The sequence below is a fragment of the Anolis sagrei genome, chromosome 5, assembly GCF_037176765.1.
Source record: "Anolis sagrei isolate rAnoSag1 chromosome 5, rAnoSag1.mat, whole genome shotgun sequence".
In the NCBI taxonomy this organism is placed as follows: Eukaryota; Metazoa; Chordata; class Lepidosauria; order Squamata; family Dactyloidae; genus Anolis; species Anolis sagrei.
In genome coordinates, this window is record NC_090025.1 from 86,125,545 (window position 1) to 86,146,662 (window position 21,118).

A 21,118-nucleotide genomic window follows, 5' to 3' on the forward strand; every position below is an offset into this window, starting at 1 on the left:
GGCCTTCCGAAGTCAACAACCCAGAAGATTCGGATGGTCCAAAATGCAGCAACCAGGCTGCTAGCGGGATCATCTATAAGATCCCATATCACACCGATTCTGCAACAACTGCATTGGCTACCAATAGAACATCGGATCTCTTACAAGATACTGATCCAGACATTTAGAGCTCAAAATGGCCAAGGACCTTTATATCTTAGGGACCGCCTCACTCCTTTTCTCCATCAGTGGTCACCTCGATCCACCCAGGAAAATCTCCTAAACATACCCTAGGGAGTTACACCTGGAAGCTACAAGGCGTAGAGCTTTTTCGAGCTATGCTCCAATTCTGTGGAACTCATTGCCTCCATATATTAGAGCAATGTCGGAGTTGCGACCTTTTGTAAAGGCACTCAAGACTTGGCTGTTTGGTTGTGCATTTAAGTAATCAGATCTAATTTGCCAAATAGTCACTGTTGAATATTTTTATGTTGAATGTTTTTATATTGTGTAAATGCTATTTTAGATTGTAAGTCACTCGGAGCACCTTGGTGGAGAGAGACTAATTAAGAAATAAAGTGAAGTGAAGTGAAGATGGTGGTGGGGTATAAATAAAGTTTATTATTATTATTATTATTATTATTATTATTATTATTATTACTGTGCGTCGTTATGCCAGAAAGTTTAAAGATATTGAGGTGGGAACATCTGACTTGTGTGACAAACAAGGAGTTGGACGTCCTGTGACAGCAACCACCGAGTTTTACAAGCCAAAGGTTGACAGACTGATTCAGGACGATCGTCGTATCACTGAGAGAGAAATAATCGGCATTTCACAAGAACGTGTGGGTCACATTATTGCTTTGTTTGGCTATCGGAAGATCTGTGCATGATGGGTTGCGGAAACAGTGTGTCGGCTTCTTTCGTGACGGTTTCAGAAAACTTGTTCATCGTTTGCAGAAATGTATCCAATTGTCTGGAACACCTAGTAGATGAGAAAAGCTATCTAAAACAGACTAGTGCCCTCCAGATATTTTGGAGGACAAACCCGTTGTCCATGTGTCTGAGGTAGATGGGAGCTGTACCCCAAAAATATCTGGAGACTCCAATGATTCCAAAAGGGATGCATGTGAGAGGGAATAGGAATATGAAAAATAAATCTGGTCTCTTGAATGACGTTTCATTCAAATACCTTGACCTTCTTAGAATTCTCTTTTACAAGAATATTTTGATGCAGCATCAGCTCGAGGCTCACTTCTGGCAGTCCTCATTTCTCATCTTGACCTTTCTTTGTTTATTCACCCCTAAGTTTAAATACTGGATATATTGAAAATCTGCCAAAAATATTCCCACATACAAGCAATATTTTATAGCCCAGGTGTGCTTTATTTCCACCCTAACTACTGCTGATTTATTATTGAATTCTGCATTTTCACCTTGAATGATTAGTTACTCAGAGGTTTAAGACTGCTTGAACCTTTTGGGATATGATATTTTAATTGAGTGCTATAAGACAATGTTATTAACTTTTATGTCGATCCATTTAATTAAGCGCTTCTTTTCATGCTACGGATTTTTGAAATTGGTATTGATAGCAATGAGAGTTTGGCTATTGGGAATGAAGCATTAATATGAATGAACACTCTTAGCTTCATGCAGGTTGTCACACAAGGAAATGACTTTTGTATAGTGCCCAGCAAGGTTGAGAAAGAGGGAGCCCTGAGAAATAAAGAATCAAGAAGAGCTGTGCTTTTTAAGTCAAAGAATTGTATTTTGTGTTACTAAGTATTGTATTCTGTGTTACTAATTAACATGACAGAACAATTTGTTGGCATAAAAACGGATGAATCTCAGCTGGATATGGACAAGTCTCACTGATCGTTCCACTAAAAAGTGCATCACTTTTTAAACTATGCTGTGATAACAAGTGATTCAGAGAATCACGATCTTACTTACTTACTTAGGCAATCTCTTGTTGTCCAAGTAGGATTATCTTCCAAGATCAGTGTACTGGTGGGTCTGTAGGTGACTGTGGAGCCCTATTCTTGGTCTGCATGTTCTCCCACAGTGATGGCATTGGTTTCCAGGTGGAAGGCGGTCTCGTTCGGGATTGGCTTGATGTCTGTGATGAATTCCCTACCTGTATGTTTAGGAAAAGCTCAGAAAAGTAGGCCCAGGAAGTTCAGCAGCCATTTTAGAAGGTTGCCTGGGAGTATCCATCTTAGAATCTCATTTCCTGAAGGGTGTGTGCTTAGGAGCAGCTTGGAGGGAAATGAGGGGAGTTAGTGATTGGCTGGGAGAGAGTGGGCGGAGCTTAACTTAAGAAAAAATGACTTTAAGGGGACGTTTTAAACCTTGACAGCTCAGATCGAGTCTGGGTGTCAAGGAACAAAGCATTAGGGTTTGGTGTGAAGAAGAGAAGAGTTAGGGAAGCCCGAAGTTGGTCAGTTAGCCAGCAGAGTTAGTTAGTGAGAAGATTTACAGCTATTGGGAAGGATAGCTGGTGAAGTGGAGAGACAGATCCAGGAAAGGACTGTCTGTGGGGGAGTTTAGGATTACTGGGCAGAGAGGAATCCTGTCAGTAATTTCTGGAGGGAGAGAGGAGTTTTATGTGCAACTCAACTAAGTTTTGAACTGCTTAAAGAAACCATACGCTGTATTCAATATTGAAACAGCTAAGCTTAATGTCTGTTTTGTTCAAGTTCTCTCAAATAAACAACATTGTTCTTTGTTCACAATCACTGCCTCAGTGTGCCTCTGTATATGAGAAGTTTTAAAGCAGTTTGCTGAAGAAATCAAAGTCTAATGGTGGCAGCGTGTATTATTCAAATTGGAATCCTTTCAGGGTTATCTCAAAGTACAAAGCCTGAGTGTGAATCCAGCCCATTCTAGCCTAAAGATATTTCAAGAAAGCCAAGGTTTTTCAGCTTATTCAGCTTTTGATTTTTAATTAAAGAAGCCACATTCCATTACAGGTGGTGTATAGCTGGTGGGATTTCTATTATTTTAGTCACAATCCTTTATATTTTTGGTTGTCAGCTTTGTGGGATTTGCTAATAAATAGTCCCCTACCTATTACAACACGCCTTCCTTTTGGCATGTTTCTCTCTTTTGCCTTCCATTAAGGGCCTCTTCATATTCTACAGCACTGCTGGTCACAGCTGACCTCCAGCTGGAGCACTCAAGGGCCAGGGCTTCCCAGTCCTCAGTGTCTATGCCAGAGTTTTAAAGGATGGCTTTGAACCCATCTTTAAATCTCTTTTCCTGCCCACCAACATTCCCTTTTCCGTTCTTGAGTTCGGAATAGAGCAACTGCTTTGGGAGATGGTGGTCGGACATCCGGACTACATGCCGTCCAGTGGAGTTGATGGCGGAGGACCATTGCTTCAATGCTGGTGGTCTTTGCTTCTTCCAGCACACTGACATTTGTCTGCTTGTCTTCACAAGAGATTTGCAGGATGTTTCAGAGGCAACACTCCAGGAGTTGCATGTGACGTCTGTAGATAGTCTATGTCTCACAGGCGTATAGCAGAGTTGCGAGGAGAATAGTTTTATAAACAAGGACCTTGGTATCCCTATGGATGCCCCGGTCCTCAAACACTCTCAGTTTCATTTGGAAAAATGCTGCACTCGCAGAGCTCAGGTTGTGTTGTATTTCAATGTCAATGTTGACTTTTGTGGAGAGGTGGCTGCCAAGGTTGCGGAAATGGTCAACATTTTCTAATGTTACACCATTAAGCTGCATTTCTGGCATTGGAGAGGGATTGGCTGACCTTGAGTTTTGGAGTTCTAGTTCACCTACATCCAGAGAGCACTATGGACTCAAACAATGAAGGATCTATACCAAACTTGACATGAATACTCTATATGGCCAAATGTGAACACAGACGGAGTTTGGGGGAAATAAACATTGACATTTGGGAGTTGTAGTTACTGGGATTTATAATTCGCCTACAATCAAAGAGCATTCTGAACCCCACCAATGATAGAATTGGGCCAAACTTCCCACACAGAACCCCCATGACTAATAGAAAATACAGTACTACTTTCTCATGGTCTTTGGTAACCCTTCTCACAACCCCTCACGACCCCTTATGGCAATATATTAGAAACCAACACTTTCTCATTACTTTATTTTCCAGGTCACTAGACTGGGCCACAGCAACACGTGGCAGGGGATGGCTAGTGATGTTTAAGAATGGAACAAATAAAGGAAGTAATATTTTTTGAAAATTCCTTCCTTGCAAAGCCTCTTTGAAATTCCATTGAAGTAACTGTCGCACACCTGGTGGTTTTTTTAGCCAGTTACTACAGCTGCCTGATGTATGCAAATTCACTTCCAAAACCCATCTAGAGATCAGCACATGCAGATATTCTCATTTATCATGTTGGCTCAAGATGCTATAATGAATTTTCAGCCATGAAGGAGCAGATGGAGGAGGGCAAGGAAACACCTGTGGGAGCTAACTAACAAACACCTTTTCGATTGCACCTAGAAGCTGCAGCAGTTTTTGCCATTCTCTCTAGGGTTTACATCCTACCCTCTGCCAACAATTACATCCACAGCACTTTCTCACAACCTAGCAGTGCCATGTCATGTGCAGGAAGGTGGTTCATGAATGGTGACACTGATGCTCTGCTGACTGCCTTGGTCCAAATGGTCTGTTGGGACCACATGCCTGAAATACCACCTCTCTCCCAGCAGACCCCTCTTCTTTTTTTGGCATACCAGCATTACACAAGCCAATAGGCTTGAGCCCAGATCCATTCTTAGCCATTCCCTTTGGCCAATCTGGCTTCTTCGGTCTGTTTGAGTGCCCGTAACAGCAAGGGCCCAGCCGTCACGGATTCCCATCTGAAATGGGACCACGTGGCAGTGGATCATGGCTCCTCTTCCCCTATTTGGCATCACAGCTGAATCTTTTTGGCTTTCCTTTATTTTCCTGATTCTTTTTGACTGGGAGTTGAGGACTGAGGGACGGTAGGTGGGGTGCACGCACGCATTTGGCTAGAGTCACCCTTGTAGCTTATTTTTCTCCTTCCCTTCCCCTCCTTCAGAAAATACTTCTAAAAGATGATAATAATAATAATAATAATCCCAGCAAACAAAAAGAAAAACCCACCTCTCCTCTAGAGTAGAAAGTAGAAACAGCTTTAAGGAAGCAAAACTTTAAGGAAGCAAAAGAGAAAAGAGAGGGGATTTTTAAGGTAGTCCGAGGAGGATAGGTTCACTGAGTTCTTACTTCCTTAGGCCTCCTTATAATGCCTTGGAAAGCTTCATGGGATGCTGATGGTGCTGGGATAGAAAGGGTGTGTGCCTGTAGCACCTCTCCTCAGAAATGCTGGACCACTCTCACAACCACCATGTCAGACTACACAGAGGAGAAGGCATTGAAATCCATACACATATGGACAATTTCAACAGAAAGGAAGAAACCATGAAAATGAACAAAATTTGGCTACCAGTAGTAAAAAACTCAAAAATTACAACAGCAGAACAACAGAGAGTAAACAATCAGGCACATCATATCACTCTCAACAAAAGATTCCCCCCAGGCACTTCCAAGCCATTAAATGCTAATGAAGGTGGTCAGTTGAAACATTCACACCTAGCTCCAGCAGACAAAAGTCCTTTGTCCCACCCTGGTCATTCCACAGATATATAAACCCATTTTCCTACTTCCAACAGACCTCACTACCTCTGAGGATGCTTGCCATAGATGCAGGCAAAACGTCAGGAGAAAATGCCTCTAGAACATGGCTATATAGCCTGAAAAAAAAACCTATAACAACCCAAAATAGTTTTTAGTTGCTATTTCCCACTGCATCAAATATAAATCTAGCAAATATTATGATGATAAAAATTAGAAATAAATGTGAAATTAAATTAGATTTGTATTTTGGCTATTTCATCTCTCTGTTGCATTCATTCACTCATTTTTCTTCCTCAGATGAGAAAAAATTGCAGATGTTGGATCTTGGATATCTAACTATTATGCTTCGTTAACACCAATCTACTTTTTATGTGATTCTTTGAGCTTAGGAGAACATTCAGAAGTTTTTGGCACTATGATTAATGCCTTCTGACTGAATGCATGCCTGTCTGAAAAATGGATCTCCTGACAATACTGTTCATTTCTCTATAATTCATTATTTGGTTACATCTGTCTTCTCTGCCTTTCCAATAAGTGCATACCTTATGACAGGCATACAATTAAAATTCTATATATTGTTTAGGGATGGAAAAAATGAAAAATATGGACAAGCCTGGTTAAGTCAGTGGGGGAAATGTATTCCAAACTGGGCACATTAAGAATAGTGTATTACGTGCAAACAACATGGAACCAGTATAGAGAAAAGTGACACATTTTCAGAGGGGAAGGAAAAATCTCACACTAAATGCTGGCATACTGTTAGCCATTTATATCATTACTAGCTGTACCTACTACGCGTTGCAGTAGTCAACCTTCCCTCCCTATTTCTCTCCTCCTTTCTTTCTTTCTCTCCTTCTTTCCTTCCATCCTCCCTCCCTCCCTTCCTTCCCCCTTTCCTTCCTTCCCTTTTTTCTTCTCTTCTCTCCTTCCTTCCTTCTCTTACTCTTCCCTTCCTTCCCCCATTTTCTTTCCTTTCCTCATTCTCCCTTTTCTTCTTTCTCTACCTATTCTCGGACTGCAACTCCTAGCAATTCTCCTGATAGATCTATCTACCTATCTACCTATGTATATCTCTATCTAATCTATCTATCTCAGTGGTTCTCAACCTGGGGGGTCAGGACCCTTAGGGGGGTCGTGAGGGGCTATCAGAGGGGTCGCCAAAGACCATCAGAAAACACTGATGGAGTTTGGGGAAAATAGACCTTGATATTTTGGGAGTTGTAGTTGCCGGGATTTATAGTTCACCTGCAATCAAAGAGCATTCTGAACCCCACCAATGATAGAATTGGGCCAAACTTCCCACATACAATCCCCATGACTAATAGAAAATACTGTGTTTTCTGATGGTCTTTAGTGACCCCTCTGACACACCCTCGTGACCCCTCCAGGGATCCCGACCCCCAGGTTGAGAACCACTGGCATAGAGAGTCATTTGGCTCTGAATTCTCAGCTAGGCACATTCAAAACTTTTCAACCGGTAGTGCTAAAGTGGAAATTTCATTCTGTAAAAGGTTTGTGGCTCAAAAATCTTACCAAGTGTCAAGTCTTTTATTTTGACCTCTTAAGCAAAGGATAAGGGGCGGCGCAGCGGGTTAAACCACTGAGTTTCTGAACTTGTTGACTGGAAGGTTGGCGGTTTGAATCCACGGGATGGGGTGAGCACCCATTGATAGCCCCAGCTTCTACAGCCCTGAAAACTCATATTGGACATCATAAATATGGATAGCCTATCAAACCATCTCAGAAATCATCAGGGGACAAGGACAGACTGGTCCTCAATCAGAAATTTCCTAAAGGACTACCAACCGCTACAACACTATAGGAGGAAGACGAATAGACAGTCAGGGTTACTGGGAAGATCACACAACATAAACCTACATCTCAACATGTGTTTACACTTTTTTCTCCTTTCTTCTTTCTTTCTTTCTTTCTTTCTTTCTTTCTTTCTTTCTTTATTTTTGTATGCTTGTGCAGGTATCATTTAGATTTTATATAAATAAATACCATCCTCCCCTCCCAATAAAGATTATTAAAAAAAAGATAGCCCCAGCTTCTGCCAACTTTGCAGTTCAAAAACAGGCAAATGTGAGTAGATAAATAGGTACCGCACTGGTGGGAAGGTAAGGTTGCTCATATAACCTAGGAGGCATCTATGGACAATGCTGACTCTTCGGCTTAGAAATAGAGGAGAATCATAGAATCATAGGGTTGGAAGAGACATCATGGGCCATCCAGTCCAATCCCCTGCCAAGAAGCAGGAACATTGCATTCAAAGCACCCCTGACAGATGGCCATCCAGCCTCTATTTAAATGCTTCCAAAGAAGGAGCCTCTACCACACTCTGGGGCAGAGAGTTCCACTGCTGAACAGCTCTCACAGTCAGCCATCTAATGTTTAGATGGAATCACTCCCCAGAGTCGAACATACTGAAGTATCTCTGTGCTTTCAGCGACAATGATTTATCTTTCTGCTTTTCATGAAGGAGTCATGGCTTTTGTTTAATTATGCAAAACCTCTATCAGCACAAAGCAAAACATTGAGCACCCATTGGCAGCTGCATGCTATTTTCCGCAGGCAGGTCCAATTCTATATTTGTTTACTTAGTTGCAAGTTTGGTTAACTTTAAATGAGTTACTCTTAAGTAAAATGATTGGAAAACGTACTTTTTAGACTTCCCTGCCCAGCATGGCTAGTAGATTCAGGATGCTGTAGTCCGAAAGGTATATGTACGCAAGTTCTGGTACTCTTAACAGCCTTAAACATGTGCTGAAGTCTGCTCTTCAAAACCAACCAGATGATGACATGTTCATCATTAACAAAACAATTCTCTGGATTTTTATTGTCTAGACCTGGGGTCCTCAAACTTTTTAAATAGAGGGGCGGGTCACAGTCCCTCAAACTGTTGGAGGGCTGGATTATAATTTGAAAAAAAATATGAATGCACACTGCACATCTCTTATTTGTAGTGCAAAAACACTTAAAAACAATACAATAATTAAAATGAAGAACAATTTTAACAAATATAAACTTATTAGTATTTCATTGGGAAGTGTGGGACTGCTTTTGGCTGATGAGATAGGATTGTTGTTGTTGTTGTGTGCTTTCAAGTCACACCAGAAGTGACTTGAAGTTTCTCAAGTCACTCCTGACATGACAAAAAAATAATTAAATTTCAGACTTAGGTTGACCCTGAGCGAGGGCCGGGTAAATGACCTTGAAGGGCCGTATTCGGCCCGCGGGCCGTAGTTTGAGGATCCCTGGTCTAGACTGTAACCGAAAGCTTTCAGTTCCGTGTTAATGACAGTGCAAAGTAAAGAGCTGAGGGGAAAAATTGACCAACCAATAGAAGTTTATAAAATAGATGGAACTATTTTTTTCAAAGATAAATTGGAAAGTGGTCAAAATCCTGTACACACGTGAAAATGATGTATTTCCTTTGTATCTGTTGTAGTGATTGTAACATAGGTGAGAGGCATGACACTGAGAATGAGCAAAGCACAGAAAGACAGTAGAGGTTGAGTATACCTTATTCAAAATTCATGAGACCAGAAGTGTTACGGATTTTTTTTGGGGGGGGGGGGGAATGCAAATATGTATATTTGCATATACATAGTGAGATACCATGGAGGTGGGACTTAGGTAGCCTTGAAAATATATATTTAAAAAATCCCCAAATGTAAAAAAGGGACTTGATTTTACTATAATGGAATCTGAGCTTCCACAAACTTTGATATCCACAGGGTCTCCTTGAATGAAATCCCAAGGGATACTAAAGACCCACCATTCCCATAGCCTGAAGGTAATTTCATACATGATATTTTAAATATTTTTTTGTGCAGGAAACAAAATTTTTGTATATCCAACCATCAGAAAGCAAATGTGCCACCAATGCAGCCACACATGTGATTTTTTTTTTTTTTTTGGATTTTGGGGCATTTTGGATTTCCAGATAAGGGATACTCTACCTGTACACGCATCTTATGAAGAAGGAAAGAGGAGGAAAGAGAGACCAAAGATGAGCCAATTAGGACAATCTAACTTAGGCTGCAATTCCATCTACATATATTTTGGCAGAAGTGACAGTAAATGCAGTGATATTTATTATTTTTCCCTATATATATATGTATATGATGTATGATGAGAAATAATTTAAATGGATCTATAGGTTTTTTTTCAGATAGTGCTAAACAATTGTTTAGGATAATGAGAAAGAACCTTGTAGGCAATGCAGACGAAGGACATAAAGTCTGGTAGCTGAGTCTGAGTATTGTTACAGATACACAATGTATAGCCACTAAACAAGGATGTTACATAATCATGTTTGTACTGTGTACCTATTTATTTATTTATTTACACTATTTATATCCCACTCTGAAGGGGACTCAGAGCGGCTTACAGAACGCATATACGGCAAACATTCAATGCCGATTATACAATTAACAAGGACAAACAAAACACAAACAGAGGTAAAGGCAGCTTTCCCCATCTTATTTTCGGCATCTTGGAGGCTATGCTTGACTCTGGCCACTGGGGGGGCGGGCGAGAGGTGTTGTTGCTCTGTCTTCCATGCCAAGGAGCTTTCCTCTGATCAATGTCCTTTTTAAAGGGTATATATCTATTCATATTTCTGCTTTTGATCTGCTAGGTGGGCAGGTGAGCTGGGGCTAATGGCGGGTGCTCACCCCGAACTGGGCTCAAACTGCTGACCTTTAGATTGGCTGGGTTTTTTTCTGCAGCACAGCGATTTACCCTGCTGTACTAAGCCTGGTCACAAATATGTATGGTTCCTACATATGTTATTATCCAGCTTATGAATACATATTCATGGCATGTACATGAATTTAAGACTGATTTCTATGTCACTGGTTCTATGCATTGAGCAACCTGAGAACAAAAATGAAATTGCTCAACGTCCAAAATTTGCACCACAGTATCAAAGTAGACTTGTAAGCTGTGTTATCGTGATACAAACGCAACTTGCTTCCTGCAATCAGATTGCATCCTGAACATGTATTTAAGTTTAGAATATATATTTACTCTGAACTATATTTACTAATATTTACTAATATATTTACTCTTTACTCTAGCATAGCGCTGAATCTCAAAACAATCCAAATTTCAGACTGCCCAAACTTCGGGAAACCACGGTTACTCTAACTCTGGTTTGTTAAAACAAACAAATATCAATTCTTGATTGTTACACAAAACCTAGTTCAAACTAACTAGGATTTCCTCAGTTTGTAACTGGATTCTCTGTCATAGAAGTCATAGAATCAAAGAGTTGGAAGAGACCTCATGGGCCATCCAGTCCAACCCCCTGCCAAGAAGCAGGAATATTGCATTCAAATCACTCCTGACAGATGGCCATCCAGCCTCTGTTTAAAAGCTTCCAAAGAAGGAGCCTCCACCACACTCCGGGGCAGAGAGTTCCACTGCTGAACGGCTCTCTGGCTGGTTTAAAGGTGGAAATGGGTATTTCAAACTTCTCACAGTTGTGTTAGAGGAGGAAGGGAAGGGGAAAGAGTCTGTGAAGTCAAGCCACGCTGTTTCCCAGGCACATAATTGTAACTGGGCCAATAAATTCATTGAGATCATGTAACTGTACATATGATTGCAGCCTTAAAACATTCCCTTCTTGTATGTATTTGATCATTCTTGTTATATATTACAAATATTTCTTATAAACCATAGAGGTATGAAACATCCTGAAATATAAGAGAAACGACTGACCAAAAAGTCCCAACAATTAAGTAAAAATGTTTAAAATTTAAAATTGTGTATTGTCTTTTCAGCTCCAGGTCGACAGTAGTATTAAAAGAGGCACCAAACAAGTTAAGATGTAAGAGAAAACATGGCAAAGGCTTAGTTAAAACAGTTCTGTAAAACGGAAGCATATTAGAGAACGATAAATATGCATGCAGAATTTACACACCGTGTCTTTAGGGTGGCCCAATAAGTAGAAATATGGGGAACCATGCTTGTCACTTTTCATGCACATGGAGAGGCTGGAAGGTACCATTCCTAAAGGAAGGGGAGGAACAGCCTAGGACCAATCATTAGAATTAACAGAACCAGTGACATAAGACATTGTTATCATCATCAACATTATCATCATTGTCATTGTTATTATTATTATTGCAAGGAACACTTAGTTTATTAGAATAGCTGAGCAAGATGTTTAGAAGCAATAGCCTGCGTCATACGTTCTAAAACAGATCAGACAAAAAGGCATGCAGAAAGTTAATATTAGTGAAATAACGAATTGTCTTACAGATAGCTATGGATACATTATGAGTTTCTGGTTTTTCATCTATTTCTGGGCTGGTCAAAGTGCGGGTTATAGCCTACTGAGAATTCGTATAGTGACCATAGTGTAATGCACATTAATTCTATCTATCAAACATGTGTGTGCCAGCTATTCTGGGCAACTTTAGTTTCAGGCAGTCAAGACAGACTTCACAGCACCTTAACTGATCCTGACATGTTTATATCCAGACATATCTATATACAAATTCCACAGCCTCTCTAAGCAATTTATGATTTCTGTTGATCATCGAACCCCTTTTTAAAAGGTCCTAATTAGGCCTGGGTAACAACGCAAAAATTTGTTTCTAAAATCGATTTGTAATTGGGGTGTTTTTTTGTTTCGATATTTAAAATAATTACAAAATTTTCCAAAAAAAAAGTTCGGTATTTACGAAATTTCGTAAATATTTACAAAACATTTTGTAAAGATGGTGCCCTTTTTTTTCAATATTTTTAAATATTTTTTAAATTTAATTATTAATTTAGTAGAATAGGGAGGAGAAATTATTATTGAGGGAAGGCAGGCACTCACTCTGGTGGGCCCTCTCGCTCGCCGCTCGCTCGCCGCTCGCCCTCTCGCTCGCCCTCTCGCTTGCCGCTCGCCCTCTCACTTGCCCTCTCGCTCGCCGCTCGCCTTCTCGCTCGCCGCTCGCCCTCTCACTCGCCGCTCACCCTCGCCCTCTCGCTCGCCGCTCGCCCTCTCGCTCGCCCTCTCGCTCGCCGCTCGCCCTCGCCCTCTCGCTCGCCGCTCGCCCTCTCACTCGCCCTCTCGCTCGCCCTCACCCTCGCCCTCTCGCTCGCCGCTCGCCCTCTCGCTCGCCCTCTCGCTTGCTCAGCCGGCGCCGAGAGAGGAGAGCTCCCAGCAAGCCAGGCGGCCATCTTACGTATTTCCGAAATGGACGGAAATACAAATTTTTTTGGCGCCTGCCGTTTCGATATTTAAAAACACTTCCAGGTTTAAAAATAAGTTTTGTAATCGTTTCGTAATTCAAAAATTAACGAATTTTTTAACGAATTACGAATTAACGAAACGAATTGACCAGCCCTAGTCCTAATCATATGTTTCATCTTGACATGGAAAAGTCACTGTTAGATTACTTTTACTACGTATTTCAGGACTGACCTGTGATGGTGGAAATTGACATTTACTATTGAAAAAAAATTCTAGTTTTCACTGGGTTGCTACATTGCAAATGTAAGGCTGCACTTAAAAAAAACCCCACTAATATAAATTGTCTGTATTCACTGCACTTTTTGCTCTGGCTTCTAGGGATGTGTGCTGTTTTCAGATACATTTTTATGAGCTCTTCAATCCCCTCACATCATACCTGAGAATATTACCCTGGATGTGGAAATCAAAGCTGTTTGTTGCATTCCCACACCTTTAAAAACCTCTGTATGTCATTATTTTGAAAATTGCTTGCCATTCCATGAGTTAAAATGCACAAATGCTATACACAAATGCAATTTTCATTCTGCGCAAAGCTGAATTTTAGCATTATATTTAGCTAGCATGGGACTAAAACTAATTTTTTGGTCCTGGGTTCTCTTTCTAATTCCTGATCAGCCTCTGAGTCTTTAATTAAGGCGTTTTGCAATGCCATGAGTCGCAGAAGCCTTCTTGTTCGCCAGAAAATTGAACTACCTTCTGAAAAACAAGATAAGAAATTCAAGCAGGAAAGCCGACTACTGAAATGAAATGAAATTTTTGGGAGTCAGAAATTAAATCTTCATGTTGAATTTTAAGTGCATCTTGTCAAACTGGGAAGCAGGCTGTGACTTCAAAGAGAGGCAAGGCAAGTAAATGGCCTTGATTATGTTGCTTTTACAAATGTGACTCTTATTTCCATTTTTTTTAAATAAAAAAAAACTATGAAAGGATTCATATGATCTGATCTGGATCTATTTTGCTTCGCTTTAGATCTAAGGGCAAATTCAAGCACATTGAACTATGATCCATTGTTTTGCTAAAATGATCCAATCTTGTGTGGCTTCTCTCCAGACCTGTGTGGTGTGCAAAAAAAAAACAAACAAAAAAACCCCCCAACATTTATCATATTGTCGAAGGCTTTCATGGCCGGAATCACTGGCTTGTTGTAGGTTTTTTTGCGCTGTATGGCCATGGTCTAGAGGCATTCTCTCCTGACGTTTTGCCTGCATCTATGGCAAGCATCCTCAGAGGTAGTGAGGTCTGTTGGAACTAGGCAAAAGGGTTTATATATCTGTGGAATGACCAGGGTGGGACAAAGGACTCTTTTCTGCTGGTGCTAGTTGTGAATGTTTCAACAGACCACCTTGATTAGCATACAATGGCCTGACTGCGCCTGGGGCAAACTTTTGTTGAGAGGTAATTAGATGTCCCTGCCTGCTTCCTCTCTGTTGTTGTGCTGTTGCAATTTTAGAGTAGCCAGATTTTGTTCATTTTCATGGTTTCCTCCTTTCTGTTGAAATTGTCCACATGCTTGTGGATTTCAATTGCTTCTCTGTGTAGTCTGACATGGTGGTTGGTGGAGTGGTCCAGCATTTCTGTGTTCTCAAATAATATGCTGTGTCCAGGTTGGTTCATCAGGTGCTCTGCTATGGCTGACTTCTCTGGTTGAAGTAGTCTGCAGTGCCTTTCATGTTCCTTGATTCGTGTTTGGGCAATGCTGCGTTTGGTGGTCCTTATGTAGACTTGTCCACAGCTGCATGGTATACGGTAGACTCCTGCAGAGGTGAGAGGATCCCTCTTGTCCTTTGCTGAATGAAGCATTTGTTGGATTTTCTTGGTGGGTTTGTAGATTGTTTGTATGTTGTGTTTCCTCATCAGCTTCCCTATGCAGTCAGTGGTTCCCTTAATGTATGGCAAGAACACTTTTCCTCTGGGTGGATCTTCATCTTTACTCTCGTGGCTTGTTCTCGGTCTTGCAGCTCTTCTGATGTCTGAGGTGGAGTATCCATTGGCCTGTAGAGCCCAGTTGAGGTGGTTGAGTTCATCTTGGAGGAGGTGGGGTTCGCAGATTCTTTTTGCACGGTCTGCCAAGGCTTTAATGGTGCTTCTTTTTTGACTTGGGTGATGGTTGGAGTTTTTATGTAGATATCTATCTCTGTGTGTGGGTTTTCTGTAAATGGTGTGACCCAATTGTTGATCTGGTTTGCAGTTGACTAAGACATCTAGAAAAGGCAGTCTGAGTGGGGTGGATTCCTTATGGATTTTTGGGAGTCCATAAAGCCTAGGTGGAAGGGCTTCCGATTTACATAGCTGTTGTCGTATGTCAAAACACTTTGAAAAACAAGCCCTGGAGACAGCAACAAAAAAGCCCACGATATGGTTCAGATATGTGGATGACACTTTCACCATTTGGAGCCATGGAGAAGAAGAACTCAACAGGTTCCTGGACCATCTTAACAGCATCCACCCAAACATCCAGTTCACCATGGAAAAAGAAAACAAAAGTTTGCTCCAGGCACAGTCAGCCCATTGGTATACGGTAGACTCCTGCAGAAGTGAGAGGATCCCTCTTGTCCTTTCCTAAATGAAGCATTTGTTGGATTTTCTTGGGTGGGTCTGTAGATAGTTTGTATGTTATGTTTCCTCATCAGCTTCCCTATGCGGTCAGTGGTTCCCTTGATGTATGGCAAGAACACTTTTCCTCTGGATGGATCTTCTTCACTTCTGCAGGAGTCTACCGTATACCATGCAGCTGTGGACAAGTCTACATAGGGACAACCAAACGCAGCATTGCCCAAACACGAATCAAGGAACGTGAAAGACACTGCATACTACTTCAACCAGAGAAGTCAGCCATAGCAGAGCACCTGATGAACCAGCCTGGACACAGCATATTATTCGAGAGCACAGAAATGCTGGACCACTCCAACAACCACCATGTCAGACCACACAGAGAAGCCACTGAAATCCAGAAGCATGTGGACAATTTCAATAGAAAGGAGGAAACCATGAAAATGAACAAAATCTGGCTACCAGTATTAAAAATCTCTAAAATTAGAACAGCACAACAACAGAGAGGAAGCAGGCAGGGACATCTAATCACCTCTCAACAAAAGATTGCTCCAGGCACTGCCAGGCAATCAAATGCTAATCAAGGTGGTCAGTTGAAACATTCACACCTAGCTCCAGCAGACAAAAGTCCTTTGTCCCACCCTGGTCATTCCACAGTTATATAAACCCTTTTTCCTAGTTCCAACAGACCTCACTACCTCTGAGGATGCTTATTTATTATTATTTATTTATTTACTTTACTTATATACCGCTGTTCTCAGCCCGAAGGCGACTCACAGCGGTTCACAACCAATAAAAACAGCAATAATTCAATGCAGAATATAACAACAATTAACAACTTAACACATTACCCAACAATAAACTTGCCATAGATGCAGGCGAAACGTCAGGAGAAATGCCTCTAGAACATGGACATATAGCCCGAAAAAACCTACAACAACCCAGATCTTGTGTTTCCCCGGGACTTACTTTGTCAGTACAAAGTTGAGGGTGTTTCTGTGTCTGTGTTTCCTCTTATTTGTTTTCAGGAAAGCCTGGGAAAGTATCTAGTCTTCTATAAATTATAGCAACTGTATTTCTGAACTGATCAAAATACTACTTCCCAGAATCACCCAATAATCATGCCAGTTGATTTGAGAGCCATGTTCCAAAAAGCCACTTTTCCAGTGCTACAGCTTATCAGGTAACAATTCAGTTAAAACTCAAGGCATTTTTAGTGAAGTTGTGGAATTTCTTTCACTGAAGTTTGTCCTCCAGATCTAGATAAGTACTGATACTGATCAGGAATGGTTTTCAGGACCAGTGAAGAAGGGATCCATAAATTCTTTGGCAGATGTTGTATATATTTTCAAGTCAGAATGCTGAGAGAAGATAGTGTGCTTAAAGCTAAACTAATCTTATCCGGCTTTAATTTTTTTTCTACGTTGACACAAAAACATTTTGAAAGTAAGACTTTGCTACAATACTGAAAACGACACTCTGTTTTCATTCTGAAATTCTAATTGAACTTCGGACATTATTTTTTTAAATTTTAAACGTTAAGATATAACGGAAGGTAATAACAGTCCATATATCATGTATCGAAGAGACTCCTACCTTCTAATTGAATACCCCCCTTTAAGACTCATTGAAACATTATTTTTTAAAAGAACATCTAGTGTTTATACTGGGAACAAGGATATATGACTGATTGCATTACACTGTGTTAAATGATTGCTATTCCCTTTTATATATATGATGTAAAAGAGGAAGTATGTAATTATATATCTATATAAATAAAAATGTAATGTTCGTTTGAGGGATTAACAGAACTCAAAAACCACTGGACGAATTGACACCAAATTTGGACACAAGATACCTAATAACCCAATGTATGTCCTTCACTCAAAAAATTGATTTTGTCATTTGGGAGTTGTAGTTGCTGGGATTTATAGTTCACCTACAATCAAAGAGCATTCTGAACCCCACCAACAATGGAATTGAACCAGACTTGGCACACAGTTCTCCCATGACCAACAGAAAATACTGGAAGAGTTTGGTGGGCAGTGTCCTTTGGTTTTGGAGTTGTAGTTCACCTACATCCAGAGATCACTATGGACTCAAACAATGATGGATCTGGCGCAAACTCTACACAAATACCCAATATGTCCAAATGTGAACACTGGTAGAGTTTGGGGAAAACAGAATCTTGACATTTGGGAGTTGTAGTTCCTGGGATTTGTAGTTCACCTACAATCACAGAGTATTCTAAACCCCACCAACCACCAGAGTGTGCCACAGCAATGCGTGGCAGGGGACGGCTAATATATATATATATATATATATATATATATATATATATATATGGCGGTCCCCTGCCACACATTGCTGTGGCCCAGTTTAAGTAATAAGAAAGTGTTGGTTTCTAATATATGTAATGTCTTTCTTCTTGTGGGTAAACAGTATTTCTTGGTGTTTCTTTGACAGTGTTGATGTAGAGATTGTCTGGTTTGCCTACTCTGGAACATGCAACATATAATTCTCCTTCTTTAGGAGTCCCTTTCAAATCTTTGATACTGCATCTGTCATATATGTGTGTGTGTGTGAATGGCTGGATGGCCCTTTGTCAGGAGGGATTTGATTATGTTTTCTTGCCCTGGTGAAGGGAGTTGGACTGGATGGCCTTAAGGCAGCATTTCTCAACCTGGGGGATGGGATCCCTGGGGGAGGTTGCGAGGGGGTGTCAGAAGGGTCGCCAAAGACCACCAGAAAACACAGTATTTTCTGTTGGTCATGAGCGTTCTGTGTGGGAGGTTTTCCCCAATTCTGTCATTGGTGGGGTTCAGAATGCTTCTTGATTGTAGGTGAACTATAAATCCCAGTAACTACACCTCCCAAATGACAAGGTCTATTTTCCCCCAAGCTCCATCTCTGTTCATATTTGGGCATATTGAGTGCTTGTGCCAAGTTTGGTCCAGATCTATTATTGTTTGAGTCCACAGTTCTCTCTGGATGTTGGTGAACTACAACTCCCAAAGGCAAGGTCAATGCCCACCAAACCGTTCCAGAATTTTCTGTTGGTTGTCGGAGTTCTGTGTGCCAAGACCATGGGAAAGTAGTACTGTATTTTCTGTTAGTCATGGGGGTTCTGTGTGGGAAGTTTGGCCCAATTCTATCATTGGTGGGGTTCAGAATGCTCTTTGATATGGAGTATTCATGCCAAGTTTGGTATAGATCCTTCATTGTTTGAGTCCATAGTGCTCTCTAGATGTAGGTGAACTAGAACTCCAAAACTCATGGTCAATGCCCACCAAACCCTTGTAGTGTTTTCTGTTGGGCATGGGAGTTCTGTGTGCCAAGTTTGGTTCAATTCCATCGTTGATGGAGTTCAGAATGTTCTTTGATTGTAGGTGAACTATAAATCCCAGCAACTACAACTCCCAAATGACAAAATCATAATTTTTTGAGTGATGGTCACTCTTTGTGTTGTGAGACTTGTTGCCAAATTTGGTGTGATTTCGTTCATTGGTTCTTTTGTTTTAAAGGTACTCATTATGCACAGAGCATTTATATATATATAGATTACATACTTCCTTTTTTACATCACGACAACAATAAAAACAAACCCAGCCAAGCCCTCAAAATAAAAACCATTATAGCAGCAAACGCTCAAATAATACAAAATATGCATTAAATCATTAATCTGTAAATGTCTCATCATGAAAAGACTTGTAACTATTTGATTCTTAGTAAAAAATGACCAACTGAACTACGTATTCTTCCCACCTATTTACCCAAATGCATATACCATATATGACAAAGCTATGTGAAAACCAGTCAGATGATATTCCAATGGAAAGCATGGCATCTTTGATCAGAGATTTCAAGTTGTGAATTTATTTGGGCATGGGGAGTTTGGGATCACTACAGTCGAAAGTAAAGCAACTGTATATCTGCTGCACCTAGGCAGACGCCATTGAACTACTAAAATAAATGTTATAGTATATACCTCCATATAGCACTGAATGGACTCCATTCAATCACATCTGTTTGCCAGTGAAGGCATTTCCTTTTGCTCATCCCCTTGTGATATGTGCTGGGGAAAGCATTTAATTGTATTGTACAATGACAATAAAGCCATTCTATTCTACTTGCTTTACCAAATCATCTGCAAAGGGCTGAGGCACCCTCCCAAGCAGACTGAAAATGGTGTAGTGAAGGGAAAATCCAATTGTACAACGTTGGAAGAGGTTCTAAGCCTCCAAATTAAAACAAAGGATCTGCAAAAGAGCCAATAATTAAAAAAAGTGAAAACCCACCATATTCCGGGACCTGTCCGGTTCCACGTTTCAATAGCAACCGCACTCTCCTGCCACCAGATTTGATTAGTTCTATTGCTCTGGCGTGCGTCATGTCCCTCGTAGTCTCCCCATTAATTTCAATTATTTGATCTCCCACCTGCCAGATTAAAAGCAAAAGACAGAGAGGCCAAGTTAAGCAAACGCAAATGGAGCATTTCATTTTGCATACATCAACAAATAACAAGCACTGTTCTGTCACTCGCTGGGCCTGTAAAGAATTGCCTTTAAAATAGGACGTGCAACTTGAGCCCAGCGGGAAGCCAGGGGGCCCTGAAGAGAAGTACTCAAGGATTTTCCACCACAAATGGTCTTTAGATGGCTTGTGAAGTATAACAAAGTCCTTTATTAATGATAGATAGATTTTTCATTCGTTCAGTCGTCTCCGACTCTTCGTGACCTCATGGACCAGCCGACGCCAGAGCTCCCTGTCGGCCGTCACCACCCCCAGCTCCCTCAAGGTCAGTCCAGTCACTTCAAGGATGCCATCCATCCATCTTGCCCTTGGTCGGCCCCTCTTATAGATAGATAGATACGTTTTATTGATTGGCCTATTGGCTGTATCAAAACATTTAACACATAACACATTTCATAGAATCATAGAATCATAGAATCAAAGAGTTGGAAGAGACCTCATGGGCCATCCAGTCCAACCCCCTGCCAAGAAGCAGGAATATTGCATTCAAATCACCCCTGACAGATGGCCATCCAGCCTCTGTTTAAAAGCTTCCAAAGAAGGAGCCTCCACCACACTCTGGGGCAGAGAGTTCCACTGCTGAACGGCTCTCACAGTCAGGAAGTTCTTCCTCGTGTTCAGATGGAATCTCCTCTCTTGTAGTTTGAAGCCATTGTTCCGCGTCGTAGTCTCCAGGGAAGCAGAAAACAAGCTTGCTCCCTCCTCCCTGTGGCCTCCTCTCACATATTTATACATGGCTATCATATCCCCTCTCAGCCTTCTCTTCTTCAGGCTAAACATGCCCAGCTCCTTAAGCCGCACCTCATAGGGCTTGTTCTCCAGACCTTTTATCATTTTAGTCGCTCTCCTCTGGACACATTCCAGCTTGTCAATATCTCTCTTGAATTGTGGTGCTCAGAATTAGACACAATATTCCAGATGTGATCTAACCAAAACAGAATAGAGGGGTAGCATTACTTCCCTAGATCTAGACACTATGCTCCTCTTGATGCAGGCCAAAATCCCATTGGCTTTTTTTGCCGCCACATCACATTGTTGGCTCATGTTTAACTTGTTGTCCACGAGGACTCCAAGATCTTTTTCACATATACTGCTCTCGAGCCAGGCATCCCCCATTCTGTATGTTTGCATTTCGTTTTTCCTG

At 41.1% G+C, this 21,118-nt stretch overlaps 1 protein-coding gene across 15 annotated transcripts in view; it reads right to left on the reverse strand.

The window, feature by feature from the left end:
- Positions 1-21,118, reverse strand: part of MAGI2 (membrane associated guanylate kinase, WW and PDZ domain containing 2) — a 1,143,898-nt gene that overhangs the window by 16,783 nt on the left and 1,105,997 nt on the right. For 12 of the 15 annotated variants that reach the window (XM_067468832.1, XM_067468841.1, XM_067468833.1 and 9 more), the window contains one exon: positions 19,740-19,878. In XM_067468832.1, coding sequence (XP_067324933.1) covers positions 19,740-19,878 — 139 coding nt within the window. Of the gene's footprint in view, positions 1-11,565; positions 11,677-19,739; positions 19,879-21,118 lie in introns of all 15 variants that reach the window. The other 3 variants (XM_067468844.1, XM_067468842.1, XM_067468843.1) reach the window with 2 other exon arrangements.